The 16,764-nt window shown below is 48.1% G+C and overlaps 1 protein-coding gene and 1 long non-coding RNA gene across 3 annotated transcripts in view; one reads left to right on the top strand and one right to left on the bottom strand.

Moving 5' to 3' along the window:
• Positions 1–7,872, top strand: part of LOC146406880 (uncharacterized) — a 45,211-nt gene extending 37,339 nt beyond the window's left edge. The window contains exon 3 of the long non-coding RNA XR_014817582.1: positions 7,748–7,872. This is a non-coding gene — a long non-coding RNA (uncharacterized LOC146406880). The remainder of the gene's footprint in view (positions 1–7,747) is intronic.
• Positions 7,873–8,710: 838 nt separating this feature from the next.
• The window catches only part of ANP32A (acidic nuclear phosphoprotein 32 family member A), a 36,952-nt gene continuing 28,898 nt past the window's right edge, over positions 8,711–16,764 (bottom strand). Inside the window, exons 2-7 of one of the 2 annotated variants that reach the window (XM_003121759.7) lie at positions 16,107–16,256; positions 15,846–15,968; positions 13,689–13,887; positions 12,411–12,508; positions 10,189–10,252; positions 8,711–9,943 (exon numbers count right to left, since the gene is read on the bottom strand). In XM_003121759.7, coding sequence (XP_003121807.3) covers positions 9,882–9,943; positions 10,189–10,252; positions 12,411–12,508; positions 13,689–13,887; positions 15,846–15,968; positions 16,107–16,256 — 696 coding nt within the window. In that variant the 3' untranslated portion in view covers positions 8,711–9,881. The remainder of the gene's footprint in view (positions 9,944–10,188; positions 10,253–12,410; positions 12,509–13,688; positions 13,888–15,845; positions 15,969–16,106; positions 16,257–16,764) is intronic. The other variant, XR_001306320.3, reaches the window with a different exon arrangement.

Genomic DNA, 16,764 nt, shown 5'->3' on the forward strand with positions numbered 1-16,764 from the left:
CTTATGTCTTTAATTGTACCAGAAAAGGTAGATTCCATCTTTCTTCATGATGGTCGTTCTGTAGGGAAGTGTGATTTTTGTGTGCTCATGAGAGGAGGTGAGCTCAGGATTTCTCTATTCTGCCATCTTGGCTGCTCTCTCAAAACTTTGTCCATTTTAAAGTGTGATAAGTCTTTTTTCATGCCGATACAGTTTTAAGAACTATCAGTTTTAGTGGTTACTGATCAAATTTAGCAAAATTTAATTTGTCACTATAAAATCTCAAGGGACACCTCAAATTTAAATCATGCTGTAGTCTTCTCTCTTGAAGCAAGGTAGAAGATAAGCCTCCCTAAAATATGTTGTACCACCCAATTCATCCTCCTATGATTGGCATGGTGGTAACTCTTTGCTTAATGTTTTCTGTAGTGTGGTCTGTTTCACTAAATATTGGAGAGAATTTGACTCCAATTATAACAGAACCATTGGTCTATCCTCCTATTTAAGACCCTCACTATGAGGACTCTCTATTTCTGCTGTCCTTTCCCTTCTTAGGAATTGAGTGGCAGCACTTGGAGCTGGCCAGAAACAGGAGGAATGTGTCAGGAACATAAATTATGGCAGTCAAAGAAACTTACAGAGGCCAATCAAGGCAGGCAATGACACATAGAATCTGGATAGGGTTCAAGGATGTGAGTCAAGAAGGAAGTGGGTACTGTGACTGAGGCCAGAAAAAGATGTAGAGTGCACAAAGTGTGGGCAACAAAAGTCAGAAACTCATTTCTCAGACAACCCTTGGAGCTTCAAATGCTTAGCATGTTCACAGCAGCCCACACAGGTATTTCTATACCATCCTTAGGGCTTATAAATTACAGTTGGAGCCCCCTAGCCAGATAACTGAAGCAGGGGTTGGTGTCCACACCAGAACCTGACCAATAAGGGGGCTCCCTATTGCCAGCTCAACCAGCTCCTTTTTGCCTGGGAGGGAAGGTTAGGGTGTGCATAGAGCAGCAATATCCACTGAATATCTGGGGTCCCAGAGCTGCCATTACAGCTGAGTGACAAAGGAGCCTTGGCTGCATTTCTTCAAGATGCTGGGTGTATAGTCTGTGAGAGGCTGGCACCCAGGGGGGCTAGGCTGTGGTGGTGTTTCCTGCTCTCCTCCCTGCCATCTGAATCCTGAAATGAAGTTGGAACACTGGCCAAAGTTGTGCAAGAAAGAACGGACATTTGACTTAGACATTTGGCCACTGGATGCATACCTGGATGCTCGATCAGCTAATGTCTTGCCAGGGTGGGTGTAACTAAGCCAACAGGCAGAGAGCCTCTACCTGGCTAGAACAGAAACATCAGGGGTGTGAGTCACAGAGAGTCAGCAGCCTCTGAGACGAGAAACCAGTGAGCTCTAGAATCTGAGACAGCAAACAGAACACAAGACAACCAACTCTCCATGGACACCAAACAAGCACCAGAATGAAAGACACTTGGCCTTGTTTCTTGCCCCAGCCCCACCCCATTACCAACTTGAAGATACATGAAAGTTGTACTAGGAAGGACAAGGGCTGTTTCCCACCCCTTTCACTGCCTCAATCCCTCTGGAACCATATATGGTTTATCAGTAAGGGTCTATGGACCAGCTCTCTTATCCCAACTCGGACCTGATGACCCCACCTCCCCTGGAGTCTTCTCATAAGGAGGCCTCAGGGGAGGGTGACCCCCTCCTTCATGTGTCCCAAAGCCTGGAACTGGAGAATTTTTCTTGCTCCCCATCACTGCTTCCCTTTTTCCTCCCACCTCTTTCCGAGTCACAACTGCCTCTTTGTTGCTCTCATCTGCCTCCTCCTTAGTGAGGGCTCTAGTCGTTGGTTCATTATCTTTTTTCCTTTATTCTTCCTGTTATCATCCTTAGCAACTTCAGTAACCTCAAGGATGAGCCACCCAATCCCTTGGCCTCTCAACTCTGCCCACTCCTCACCCCCACACTTCCAGTGGAGATCTGCTCCTCCATCCCACCTCGCACACCCACCCCCATGGTCATATCCTTGACCTTCTCACCAATAAACGTATCACCTTGGAAGTCTCCACTCATTCACTGCTGCCTCCTTTTCTTGCCCACCTTTCCAACAATCCTTCAACCCCAGCAGCTTTCCAACCTACTGACCATCTCCTGCTTTCTCACTATTAGTGAGACTCATTTTCCTCCCCAGCCCACTTAGAATGCATGTTTCATTCTTACAACTTTCTAAACATCCCATCTTCCTGCCCCTCGCTCTTCTCATTGTACTCATCTGGCTAGTTAAAACCAGCCATCTGCCACCTCGATGCCTGCTTAACTAGCTGAGCCATGCTGACTGGTCCCCCCTTTAAAGTCATGGTCACCAGTTGCAGATAAATATTCATTCACTCTTCCCAGGCTTCCCAGAGGTGGTGGTTTTCCCACCCTCCAAAACATCTCACGCCTTCTTGGCTCTCCTCAAACCCCTACTTCCATTCTGCCCCTCTCAGCCCCCATACCCCACTGGTGACCTGGCCTCATATGTCCTTCAAAAGCAGACTGGAACTCTGCCATCTCCACTCCACCAGAGCTATCCACCTCCACTATAGCTATCTACCTATAGTCTTTCTCTCCTTTCTCTCCTGTCACCAAGGAAGAAGTGTCCTTTCCTCTACTGAAGGCTAAACTTCTATTACAGGATCCCATGCCTCTGATTTTCTCTAAGATTCTGTCTGTCTCTTCTGCATCAGTGATGCCTCCCTCTCCACCAGGTCATTTCTATCAGCACATAAATATGCTCTGTATCTCCTGACACTTCTGGGAGGTACACACTCCAGAGTGATGGTTTGTCCCTGGTCACACAGGCCTCCCAGCTCTATCCAAGGATGATATCAGCAGCTGTGCTGTCTCTTCCTATTTTTTTAAGCATTAGAAGAAGCTGCTGTTGATCTTTCGAAGCATCTAGTGTCTCTTTCCAGAGGTAACAATCCATTCTCTTTATTCCTGAGGTTCAGATCATTTTTGTCATAAGACATCTGTTCCTGGGGACTACAGAGAGGCTGATTTTGTCACAGACTTAGAAGTCTGGAGAATGGCAGAGATGAATGGGAGGAGCCTGCCAGGCCTGAGAGCTAGATTCTTGAGAAAAGATGTGAAATGAGTCAAACCAGGATTTGGAAGAGCTAAATCTTGCTGCAGTTCATCATAGGCTGCACAGGACCTGGGCAGTAAGAAAACATCGCCATACTTCAGGCCAGGAAGCTATGGGTCTGAATTCCAGCTCCTGCCTTCCAAACTCAAAGATCTTGAGCAAGTGACATAATGTCTCTGGACCTCAGTGTCTTCATCTGGAAAGTGGAGAGAATGATAACTACCACAAAGCAGGAGTTCCTCTTGTGGCTCAGAGGGTTAAGAATCTGACATAGTGTCCCTGATGATGTGGGTTCGATCCCTGGCCTTGCTAAGTGGGTTAGGGATCCAGCATTGCCATGAGCTGCAGCTTAGACCCACAGCTGCAGCTCCGATTGGACCCCTACCCTGGAAACTTACACATGCCACACTTGTGGCCCTAAAAAAATAAATAAATAAAAACTGCTTCAAAGGGGACTCTGCAGTGACAATGGAATTAGATCACATGTGCCAAGCTCTGGGCACCCAGCAAGCACTCAGCACAGGTTAGTTTTCTCTCTGCTTCCTTATTGGCCCAGCTGGATGACCCAGGCAGGTGTGGGTCTGAAGAGACTGGGCTGTCTGTCTGTCTATATGTTGAGACCTCAGAGAGTTAACTTTGTAAATTCCTCATCAGAGAGCTCCCACCTTGGCAGAAAGGCTGTTTCTCCCACCTTAGCCCTTCCCACAGTCCCCTTGGAGCTTTACCAGGGGATGCCCTTCCAAAATTTCATGTTCAGCAGAGACCTAAATAGAGCCTCAGGGCAGTGCAGGCAAGAATGTAATAAACTATTGCTAAAGGCTATCAGAAGTCACATAATCTGCATTGCTCTTCTTATGGGATGCAGAGATGACTTGTCCGCAATCACCCAGCTAGTTAGTCTCACAGCTAGGATGAGAGTCCAGGTCCCGTGAGCCCTGGCCAAGAGTTGTAACACCTTCAGAAGGCCCGCCAGCGAGACTTAGGAGACTCTAAGAGTGCAAATCCATTTCTTTTTACAACTAAGATCTTCCATAGACTAAGATCTATCATGACTGTGACAGTTGACACCAAGAGTGAATTTTATTTTATGTAGATTTCTAAAGGGAGGGAAAAAAATTCCACATAGATTAACTTAATGACCAAGTAGCTTTTCAGACTTTGCTTTTCCCTTGTTAGAGAAAATATTTGAGTTGCTTAGGCTTCTTTTTCATAAACCTCCATTTCTTTCTCTCTCTTTCTCAGTGGTGGTTTACACTTTCCACTCTGCAATATTCTTTCCATCTTTTGCGTCATCTCACAATCTGTGAGATACATAGGCAGTTATTTACACATTTCTACAAGAAGTGTGAACGTCAGGTAGACCCAGGTTCAAACCCCAGCTCTAAACCCCAGCTCTTTCACTGGCCACCTGTGTCAACTTGGGGCAGGTTGCATAACCTCTCTTGAGCCTCACTTTCCTCAACTTTATTTTTATTTATTTTTTTGTCTTTTGTCTTTTTTAGGGCCACACCCGTGGCATGTGGAGTTCTCAGGCTAGGGGTCTAATCAGAGCTGTTGCTGCTGGCCTACGCCAGAGCCACAGCAATGCCAGATCCGAGCCTCATCTGTGATCTACACCACAGCTCATGGCAACACTGGATCCTTAACCCACAGAGCAAGGCCAGGGATTGAACCCGAAACCTCATAGTTCCTAGTCGGATGTGTTTCTGCTGCGTCACAATGGGAACTCCTCACTTTCCTCAACTTTAAATGAGCATGACAGCATGACAGCACTACTTGCCTCAGCAGGCTGTGGTGGGAGTTCTGTTGAATGCATTTCCCAAATGTCCTCAGTGATGAGAATCCTCTGGGTACTTGTCAAAATACAGATTCCCGGGCCCCAATCCAGAGCTATGGAATGAGAATTCCCAGGGGTGATAGCTGGCAGTCTGACAAGCCCCCTGGATCCTTATCAGGGAGATTTAGGGGATACTAGGCTGATTTCCATAAAGCATTTATTGTGTGTCTGGCACTAAGCAGCTAATATTTATCAAGTACTTATATGGGTTCAGTCTTTGAAAGGGGGTTAATAATGACTACCAGATAGGATTATTACGAGAAACAAGCAAAATAATGTACGATGCCCAGCAAACAATAGGTTGTAAATATATGTTGTGTCCTCACTTCATTGTATTCGTCAGGACTCTTTCAGGCTGAAATGGAAACATTCAGAGGCTCTCTCCAAGGGCTGTGCCTCCATCCTCCCAGCCTGGTACCCACAACAGGTTTCTCATTTTCCAAATTCCAGGGACCAAGCTTCAGTTAACCAGTTTGTCTTTTGTCTTTTTTTTTTTTTTTGTTGTTGTTGTTGTTGTTGCTATTTCTTGGGCCGCTCCTGCGGCATATGGAGGTTCCCAGGCTAGGGGTTGAATCGGAGCTGTAGCCACCGGCCTACGCCAGAGCCACAGCAACGCGGGATCCGAGCCGAGTCTGCAACCTACACCACAGCTCACGGCAACGCCCGATCGTTAACCCACTGAGCAAGGGCAGGGACCGAACCCGCAACCTCATGGTTCCTAGTCAGATTCGTTAACCACTGCGCCACGACGGGAACTCCCAGTTAACCAGTTTGGACTCCAGGCTCTTCCTCGTACCAGGGACTGTGGTCTACGTTTGGAATATACTGATTGGCCAGGACTGAGTCACGTGCTCACTCTAGGAACCAGAGAGGTGAGGGTGAGCCCCACCCAATCTTCAGGAATGGCAGTGGTCCATATCTGCACGAGCCCTTCCAGTGGTCCACTGGGGTGGTGTTGTCAGGCCAAGGGGAACTGATGCTTGGTGGGCAAATCCGCTGGAGTGCCCTGAATCAGCTCCCAAAGCACAGGGTCAGTGAGGAGACTACGGATGCCCCATCAGGTTTGAATCTTTGTCCAGTCTCTCCCCTTGTTGGCATATTCATGGCCTGACCTGAGGGCCTCAGTCGGGCCCATCCAGCCTGAGACCTGCCTTCATTTTTCCAACCATCTCCAGCCTTCTCCTTGGCCCCGCTGACCCCTGGGTTCCGCCGGCCACAGGGGCCTGTCCAAGGGCTGGTCCCAGCCCTCAGGGCAGCCATTGTCCAAAGCCGCTTATTAGGGACCCACTGTGGGAATCCTTCCAACCAAGAACAATGAGTTTCTGAATCAGGATAAAAACAGCCTTTGCAAGTCAGCAAATGAGGCAAACTGAATGGCTCATCCTCCCTCCTCTCAGCTGCCTGGCTCTTTTAACTCAGTGGGTGAGAACAAGGTTTCTAGCATTGGAAAAGACATAGATTTCAGGCTTAACTGCCACTTGGCTGGGCTAGTTGTCTTACCTTGTTGAGCATTGGTTTCATCTCAGAAATTGGTACAGGAATTGAGAAGGCAATGGACACAGCACATGACACAGAGTAGGAGCTCGTGATCAAGAATCATCACATTACTCTCTAAGAAGTGCACACCCTTTTTAGGGATGATCAGCTTCAGACACTACTGGGAAGCCAAACCCACTGCGAATATTTAAAAACATAGGTTGCACTCCAAAGCCACATAGAACAGAGAGGTGCCGTGCCCTCACTACATCCTGTCCCCCCAAAGGTTCAGCTGTGTTCTGGAAGACACTGCACTGTGTATCTTCTGCTTCTCATGAAAGCTGGCCTCCCTGCTACCACATGGTGCAGCCGCAAGACAAGGCATGGGAGAAGCCCAGGAATGGGAGTGCTGGGTTCCAGCTGGCCTCTGCCTCTGTCTTGCAGGGTGACCCTGGGCACCTCCCTTACCCTCCCTCGGCTTTGGTTTCCTCTTTTGTCACATGAGAGGGTTGGGTGATGGCTGGATGATTGCTAAGAGCCCTTCCATCTCAAGGGCTGGTCCTGTGGCATTTGCCAGACCTGGTAAGGAAAGCTCAGTGACCAGGCATGATGGGTAGGGTAAGGAACTGCTTTGACACAGCTGGACACAGCTGGCTCATATAGGTGGCTGCAGCTTGGGGGAGGAGGTTGGAGGCACCCCAGTGTAAGGTGAGGGGGCTGGCGCTGGAACCCCTCACCTCTAGTTTAGTCCTGATGCTGCCCTTTTCTGGCTGCATGACCGTGGGCTAATCACTCTGAGACACCTGTATAACAAAAGCAATGGCACCTGCATAAGGTGGCTGTGGGTATTCAGATGGATAAGATGCTGCGTGTAAGCACAGTACCTGACACACAATAAGAGCTCAGCTAAGGTTAGCTCTTACTGCCTCTCCTCTGGCTGAACTTCCTCTTCCTCTTTGCCGTTCAGGATTAAGTTCAATGAAAGGGAAATAGCCCAAACAGACCTGGGTTTCACCCTGCCTCCAAGTGACTAGACCTCAGATTTCCTCATCAGTGAAGTGGCCATAGAAAGACCATATCTCAAGGGCTGATGTGAATGCTTGGTATGACTCTCAGGGTTTTCCTTAGTTCTATCAGCATTAACCCATCCATCATTATCCATTTTACTTTATACTTTATTGCACTTATTTCCAAATCTGTGTGTGTCAACTAATCCTTAAAGCCCCCATGGAGGGGGGCAGGGCCAGAAAATCTGAAAACAGGCTTAAGTGTCTCTCGATTTCATGCCACTCACATGTTCCTTCATCAGCTCTGGGAGGCACAAAGCCCGTCTGCCTACTTCATCCTCATAGTCCTGATGCCTAGCCTAGCAGCTGGCCTCTGGGAAGCCGCCTCCACTGGGAGCCAGAAGACGTCTGATTGCTCCAAAAGGCAGTAAGTGTCAGGGCACCACCCAGAGGGTGGGATGGGTCAGCCTCTCCTGAGAAGCACCTCATTTTGCTGGAATTGCACAGGCTGAGAATGAATATATTGTCTGTGTATAAATTACAACAGCATGTTGGTATAACCCTTCTGGAAAACGCGGAATCTTGCAATATGTGCCTTACAAATGTCAACTTTTGGTGCAATGACTCTTCTAGGCATTTGTTAAGAAATCCATAAAAGGTATAACAGAATGTCTACTTTAGTGGTAAGTTGGAAATAACCTACACATCTTACCATTTGGTTAGAATTAAGCAAATCGGAAGAGTTAATGGACTGCTAATAGCCATTTCAGGTACATGCTTTTGAAGACTCTTCAGAGGCAGAGAGAAATTATCATAATTAAGTAAAAAAGGAAAAATTTGATTTGTACATTCCAGAGGTTTTCAAGCATATAATTTTTTCATAGTATCAACAACAGAAAAATGGAAGATATTCAAAATAAGGGTTAGGGTTAGGCCTTTTTGGTGAGTTTTTTTTTTTAATAACTCTTTTTATACTTTTAAATAACTCTCTTTATCTCTTTGTATCACCTCCACCCACCCACTCCACTTACCCCCCAAAAAGAATCTTTTCATAAAAATAGCGCACCACCAGGTGTTGCATTGAGACCCAAAGTGGCAGAACTTAGTGTCAGGTTACAGATCCTGTAGAGAAACCTATTTTATCAGGTAACCTTCATGATCCTTACCCCCCCGCCCCCGCGCCCCCATCAGCTAGCGGGTTATCTCGAAGGCATCTTAGAGAAATCAATGGCCTGTGGGACTCAAAGAAGCCATGCCCAAAAAAATTGTATAAAAAGATTTATTGAAATTTATCAATGACAAACAGACATAAAACTCAAAGTTTGGCTCTTCTGAGGGGGAGGAAAACTGGTGCAGATGTCTTTTATACAGATGAAACACGGGCTAGGGAAATCGCACGTCACTTCAAAAGCAATCCAGAAGAGGGACAGGAAAGCAAACCTGTACATTCACTAGGAATTTGCAGTCATTTCAGGTTTCCACTAGGTAAGAAAATACAATTTTGCGTTAGTTTTTCCGTGCTCAGGTGTATGAAAAAAAAAAGAAAAAAACAAAAACGAAACCCAGCTGACATGCAGCAGCGTCTCCTGTGCTTAGGTTTGTAAAAATGGTCTAAGCACAGGAGGACACGTACAAGAATTCTCTTGTCATTTTGTAAAACAAAGCGTTCTACTATTTTACAGAACAAGATATAGGACAGCTTTTTAAAAAATATCAGAGGTTGAAGTTTGAGGGTTTGCTTCTTCTCATTTGATTCTAATTACCAAATCCATTTTACTCCTAACTCAGAAGCCTGCTGTCCTCAGCTCTCTGGCTCATCAACTCAAGAGTGACATCAGGGTCTTCTTCGGAGAGCGAAGCCCACCACCATCTGCAAAGAGGGAAAGGGGATGGGAGACGGGAAGGGTCCCCCGACCGGTGCCAAAATACGCCTTCAGGTTGCTATTTACAAACCAGGGCGCTGACTGCTTCTAGCAAGTCCAAGAAATTCAGAAATCATGGGAACCAGAACAAGAGGTAAGATGCGGCTGGTGCTCAGCCCCTCCTGGGCTTTGAGAAACCAAACTGAGGCCAGCCATGGCCTTCCAACTCAAGAGACTCAGAAATACCAAGAAAGGTAAGAGATCTCCAACCATCCTCTCTGAGGGCACAGAACAAACGCTCACTTGTGGGTACTCAGCTATCGCATTTACAGGGACAAAACCAGACACAAAGAAAAAGTAGGGGAAAAAAAATAAAGAGTGGCAGTAAAAATAGTATTTTATTCCACCCCCTCCCACCCTCCCTCCCCCCACAACCCCCAGTACACGTTTCCCCTCTCGTTCCCACAGCAACGTTACAATCAGAAAAAAATAAGTTTCAGGGGGCAGGATTTGGGGGGGTAAGGGTAAAAACAGTCAAATCACAATAGGAATTTTTCAAAATAGGTTATTCCACTTAGTCATCATCTTCTCCCTCGTCTTCAGGTTCTCGTTTTCGCTTCTGACCCCTTTCTTCTTCTGGAAAAGTAAGGAGAAAAGGCATTTGGATTAAACATAGATCTTGCCCCTGGCTCAACCCACCCGCTGGGAAAGCAGGGGATCATATATCTGGGATGCTCTCTCTCCCTAGCAAAGCGAGATGGGGGCTCTGCAAAGCAAGGGAAGCCCCATTCTGCCCAGTGCCATGTCTTCAGGACCCATGTGATCTCCTATCAACGGAAGGGGCCAGCCTCTACCAGCAGAGAGTAAAAAGGCTGCCATACCACCAGGCTCCTCTTCATCTTCTTCATCGTCTACTTCCCCATCGTTATAACCTTCCTCATCCTCCTAGGAGAGAAGATGAACACTGAATATTAAGGATGCCCCGGTCTCAGGACATGCCAAGGGAAGCCACTCTCCCTGACACTGAGCCCAAAAAGCTGAGGGCTGCCCCCAGCCTCTCAGAGCCCCTAGGACCTGCTCAACGCAGGTGACTCCACAGTGCAGAGGTTCTTTTGCATTGAGGATTCCCTTTAGGAATCTGCAGAAAGCCTTGAATTCTTTCCTAGAAAGTACCCACATCTCACACAGTATCTGCAAATGATGTCAGGGGCTGGTGGATTCTACCTCCAGGGATAAGAATTTCTGACCTGGGCATCACTATAACTCAGGTGCTCTCCAGTGTGAGCTCCTGGAGCACAAGCTCCATGTGAAGTAGGCTGTCTTGTCCTCAGGCTTTAGTCTGGTTTTGGCTTCAGAGGAAGACCTCAGTTTTAAAAATCCAACTTCTGTGGGTGAATCCAGCCTCATCCTACCCAGCCCCTCACCATCTTGCAAACTTGGATCACTTGGAGGAGAGGAAAAATTCAACCCCCTCCTCCATTATTCCCAGCTCCTTGGGATTCACGAACGGGTGTGAATTCACCTAACACAGGACCATGCTTTGTGCTGCTTCTTAAGGTCCAGGCTAGTTGAAACTCTGCATGTTGAATGCTGTTCCTAAAGCATCAGACAGCCCATTGTTTAAAAAGAACTTGGCAATAGACTTCTTTTTGTCAAGGGAAATATCCTTTTATAATGTCACCAAATAGTTCCTTAACCAGTCTGTTTGCTAAGACTGTGTGTGTATAGCTCTCCTTTACTGGAAAAGCTAGACATCTGCAGATGGCCAATGAGATTACAAAAAAAAAAAACAAAAAAAAAAACCAAAACAAACAACCTAACCCCAAAACAAAATGCTGGCAGCTCTTGTGACAGGAAGAGCAAGATGAAGAATCCATTAGTCAACACAACTTATTGCCCTATCTTAGGGGGGCCTGTTTTGCTAAGTCTTTATTTTTAAAATACACTATGATCTTCAGAGGTGAGCCTAGCACCCACACCTGGGGAGCAGAGACACCTAGCAGTGGAAGGCGGCAGGAGCCAAGTCTATCTTAGCAGCTTTCCCACTGACTTCTGCTCTGCCTCTCCCCAGTCTGTGTGCGGCTGGCTGAGAGGTCCTGCCTGAGCAGATCTGTGTGGAAGACAGGTGTCTCCCTCCTTGATGGAGGCAGACAAGAAGCAGGGGGAGAAGGCAGGTACCTTGTCCACACTGACATTTAAACCCTCTCAGTCTAACTTTTGCAAATAGTAAGAGTTGATTTAGAAATCTGAAAAGTCAGGGAAAATGACTCTACTACAGAGTCCAAGACTCTCATCCAACACATCCAAACACAAAACCCAGCACAGAGAGCCAGGACCTCAGAGAAGAATGTAAAAGTCTCAAATAGTGTAAGTGCTCAAAGACTCCCTTGTCAGGCCCTGTCCTTAAGCATTTTACTTACAAATTAGTTTATCCTCTTTACAGTCCAGTGAGCTGATCCCTATTACAAGCTAGCTGTAAAAAGACGCCTATTGTACAAATGAAGAAACAGGCCCAGAAGGTCAAGGAACTTGTCCAAGGACACACAGGTAGCGAGTCATAGAGCTGGGATCCACCCCTCACAGACACATCACAGACCTTGTTAAAAAAAAAAATGCCAGCTAGTGTATTAGGATAATGGCCCTCTACCCACTGTGTGCACAGAACCCTAATCACACTCGGGTGTGGGATCCAGCAGTATCTGATCCTATCACCCATCAGTTTAAGGCAGTCTTGGCTTTTCCGTAGCGCACTCTAGGTGCTCAGTGAATGTCTAAATTAACTTAAAATGCAAAAAGCTGGAAAATGCAGACATGGATTCTGCAAGAACTAATTTTCACATGGAAATGAGGGCCAGGCTCGCCCTGGCAGATGAATCCGCTCCTTACCTGCCCCTGGAATCCCCTCCCTCCTCTTTTTCCAAGGCTGGCTACAAGCCTTCTCTCCCCGACGCCGCCCAGTCACAAGCCCTGAAATGGACTCGAATCCCAATTAGGGCTCCTGGCTGCCCAGGCTGATCACTGGGGTATCTGGTGGGACTGACTTCCCTGGCAAAGCAAGGGAAGGGGGGACTCTGGGAGATGGTCCCCCGGCCCAGACTCTTACCTCTTCCTCTCCACTCACATCCTCCTCTTCACCTTCCTCCTCCTCCTCCTCATCCTCCTCGTCTTCCACTACCTGAGCATCTTCATCATACTCTTCCTCTGTGCAACGGAAATGGGGACAAGAATGAACCGGTGGTGATCTGGCCCCTCCCTCACACAGCACAGGCCCCACGCTGATGGGGCTGGCATGGGAGGTGGTCTTCGTGAGGGGCCCATGACTCTCCCCCAGCCTGGATGCATGAATATGATTGAAGGCATCCTAAAGTGATGCCAAAGGCAAACCCTTCTCTCAAGTTTTATGAGGACAAAAGGTCCCTCATGGAAGCTGAGACAGCAAAGACAATGCCAGACCAGAGAGCCTAGTTACAGGGCTTGAGAAAAAGGAGAAGTCAGTATATTCAAAGAGCATCTAGCCAAGCTCCCTGCTCTAAAGATGAGAAAGCTGAGTCCCAGAGGGGAGAAGCGACTTGTTCAAGGTCACACATGCAATTAGCTACAGAGCTGGGCCTAGAATCAGAAGATAGAACAAACTAAGGCAAACAGGGTGTCTGAATACTTTGCCAAATACTCTCACCTAACAAGGGAAAACAAACTCATGTCTGAATTATTCGGGCAATGTCTCAGTCTTCAACTTTACTCTGGCTGAAAGACCTACAGGGTGGCCTCACTGAGCTGGTGGCGTGGGATGGGGACAGGAGGTGCTCCTTCCTCTTGTTCCTGACTGCTCGCTGCACTGCCTGGAAGCCCAACAAGCTGCCTGCAGCCTCCACCGCTTCTCAGGCCCCCAGGGCTCCTGAATTCAACACCCCCCCCAAGTCCTGTCCTGTGGGCAGCAGCCACCAGAGGGCCCCACAACCTCTCCAGCCATGACCTGGTCTCCACTGGACCCTGGATGGGAAAGGGGACCCTCAGGCCACAAGCCACCTTCCTCCTTCTGTTCATCCCCTCCCTGGAAGAATATCTGAATCCCGTGTCACACTATAGAGAGATGCTATAGGATCTCATTGTTGACTTTGGAAAAGGGAAAAAAACAGAAGGGAGGACTCAGATGGTTTTTAAGGAGTTACTTGTGGTTGGAGAATCTTTGGGATGTTTCTCTGGGACTTAGGTCTTGTTATTTTAGGGCAGTGGATCAATGAGACAGGGACAGTAATATACAAAGCAGACAGCCCACTTCCCTCCACAGCTCTAGAATAGAGAGGTCAACAGCCAACAAGCCCTCAGGGGCCCAGCCCACCCCCTCCAGAGCCTGGCCTGGCCTCTCCCTGGTGCTACCCACCATCCTCATCCTCCTCGTCGTCGTCCAGGCCCTCCACGTAGCCCTCAGCGTCTGAGTCAGAGGCCTCCTTGTCGTCCCGGTCGTAGCCATCGAGATACGTGAGCTGTGGAAGGAGCTTGAACACGTTTTCTCGGTAGTCATTCAGGTTGGTCACCTCGCAATTGAAAAGGTCTAAGCTCTTGAGGTTTTCTAACTTTTTCTGCAAGCAAACAGAGTGGACAGTGGCAGGGGGATCAGTTGGGGGTGACACGAGAGGTGTGCAGAGCTTCCCGCCCGCAGGTGACAAGCAAACTCTGGCTTTGCTCAGCCATGAGACCCCTGGTTTGCGGCGGAGGGGGGGGGGGTTCATGTTCCTTATCTGGAAGATGGGGGGTTGGACTTAAGGATCTGCAAGACCTCGTTCTTTTGTTTGGCAATGACAGCTTTTGCCGTAACAGTGGCGGGCTTGAAATAAACCGGGCTCTCTTGGTGCCAAAAGCTTTGCTGCCTGCTCCTGTGACTAAGGTGCCAGAGGGGAACTGAGAAGGGCACAGGAACATAACTAACTCCTTCTGTGAATAAAAGTAATAACGGCAATTAATATAGCACTTTATTAACTCAATTTATCCTTATAGCCCCAATAAGGCAGAAATAATTATCAGTTCATGTTATAGATGAGGAAGAAGAGAGCAGAGAATTGGGATTGGATCAGGCAGCCCAACCTCAGACCTGTGCTTTTACTCTTCCAACACCGACTTTCAAAAAGGACAAGAGGAAATGAAGTCTTCAGATTTTGTCAGTAGTTCTTAACATGATTTGCTTTGTGCAAAGCTTTTTACCGATTAGTTTCAGCCCATACTACACCTTACACCTGTTTGGTGGCTGGAATCTGAGGCCTAGGAAGTGAAAGGGTCACACAGCTAACAAGGAACAGCTACATCTTGATTCCCCTCAAGACACAGGTACCCTGCCCCAGGCCAAGTCCCTGTTCCAACGGGGCCAGGCCTGACTGGTGATTAAAGTTACTGTCTCTTATGGTCAGTGTCAGGAACTAGGTTGCTCTCTTAAGAGTCTGTGACTGAGACCTGGTCAAGGGCAGGTAAAGTCTGAGTTTGGAAGAGAAATGTCTGCTTCCGGTTCTGCCATGCTGGCCCATGAACCTGAACCCTGAGCTTCTGTGGAGGGCAAGGAATGCTTTTTGCACAAAAACCCTGAGAGATGCCCCAACTGCCACCCTATCTACCCAGAAAAGAAAAACATGGCCAACTTGGCCAAATATCCTCATGGCCTTTCCCTGATTCTAAGGTGCATGGCTTATGAACAAATTCATATTTACAATGTGTTAATGTAATGCAGTAGTACTTCTATATTTCAAAAAAGCTATCATTAATCAATGACACACCTTACAGTTGATTTCCTTGAACTCAAAAGAATACATTCACTCAGACCAGGATAATGGAGAAATTGCTATTCTGACCATGACCTACCCCTTTCTGGCTAGTGAATCATAAAGTTTAGGGTATGCTCAGCTGTATGTGAACGAGCAGAAGAAGAAACCGCCCAGGGCTCTGAGGCCCTGGTCACCATCACACTCAGGACTGATGACCCGGAGCCACTCTGCTCTGTGCTCACAGAGGAAAGCCTACATGGGACTCCCATGCCACACAGCTCTCTGTCATCCCAGGGGGCCTGTGTCAGGACCACCTGCCACAATCTAGAGGCAGTAGCCTCTGGCTAGTGACCCATGGAGAAAACAGGTCGCCACCTCCAGGGTAAGCTTAATTCCTGGGTGGTTCCCCCCTCCCCAGTGAAGGGCACAAGCCGTGCTCTAAGCCTGAAGAAATGACAGCTCGGGTTTCCAAGGCTGGGCAGAAACGCTCAAGAGGAAAAGTGCTGGACTGGAAGCCGAGACCTGGGACTTAGGGTTTCCTTCACCCTGATGCCTGTTCTGACCGTTTGACCTTGGTCAAGCTCTTTAACGTCTCTAGGCCTCAGCTTCTTCATGGACAAAGCAGAAGTAGGAGCTCCAACTCCATCTCACAGCATATAATGACAGTCAAATAAAGTGAGATAAGCCATCCCCTCCCACCCGCCAGCATGTTATACAAATCAAAGGCAGCATTCCCCAACATCAATCCCTCCCACCCCAGTACAGAGGAGAGAACCCCAGTGACTCACCAGTGGCTCTACTGTGCTGAGGTCTTTAATTTTGTTGCCACTTAAATTTAGATGTGTGAGGTTCGGACACTTTTCTGCCAATACTTCCAGGCCCCCTGAGATTCTGTTATCACTTAGTTCAAGCTAAACGGGGCAGGGAGAGAAAAAGCAAAAAGAGCTCTTACAATAACGAAGGCCCTGGGCTCAAGGGCCTGGCTCCCGCACACAGGCTCGGGGAACTGGCAGGCCTCCCGGGCATAGCCCCTCCTGCGCTCTATTTACCTTCTTAAGTTTGTTTAACTTTGGTAAGTTTGCGACTGAGGTGAGGCCTACATTGATTGTACTCAAGAACTCCAGTTCTTCAAATTCATCTGTGAGGCCTTCAATCTTGCCTTCATTTGACCGACAATTGTCCAGGACGAGCTCTTTCACCTGGAAAGACAAGGCCGGCGTGAATGGGGTGAGGAATGGGGCCCAAGACCGGGGAGGGGACAGGAGGCAGACCAGAAGGCACCTCTAGAGCATGGCAGAGCCAGAGCCCACCCCAGGCTTTCTGCCTGTAGCAACACTGTGGGGAGGGGGGTCCCTGGCGTGAGCAGAGCTGCAAACCAGGAGGTCCCCCCACTCCCCCGCCAGGAGCCTGACTGGACTGGAGAAAGCAAACTCGATAAACCCAACTGCTGTCGGCAAGACCCAACTGCCACATTCTTCCAAATTCCATTGAACAATAAAACCCCCAGCTCCCCACCATGCCAGACATCACGTTGTTAGGCAACCTCTGGGCCCTGTCATTCTGTCAGAGCCTCTCATCTCAGTGCCCCGTGTGGCCTCGGCCTGGCCATGTTCCTGAAGCCAGGGACCTACTTCTTCCCATCCTCAGCCCCCACTGCCCTTTCACCTGTGTGTCTGTGACCTTCTGCGGTCAGATGGGTCCCGAGAC

The sequence above is a fragment of the Sus scrofa genome, chromosome 1, assembly GCF_054392235.1.
Source record: "Sus scrofa isolate SSC_HxYL_T2T_F1_AM1 chromosome 1, Sscrofa_HxYL_maternal_Yorkshire_Landrace_v2.0, whole genome shotgun sequence".
Lineage (NCBI taxonomy): Eukaryota > Metazoa > Chordata > Mammalia > Artiodactyla > Suidae > Sus > Sus scrofa.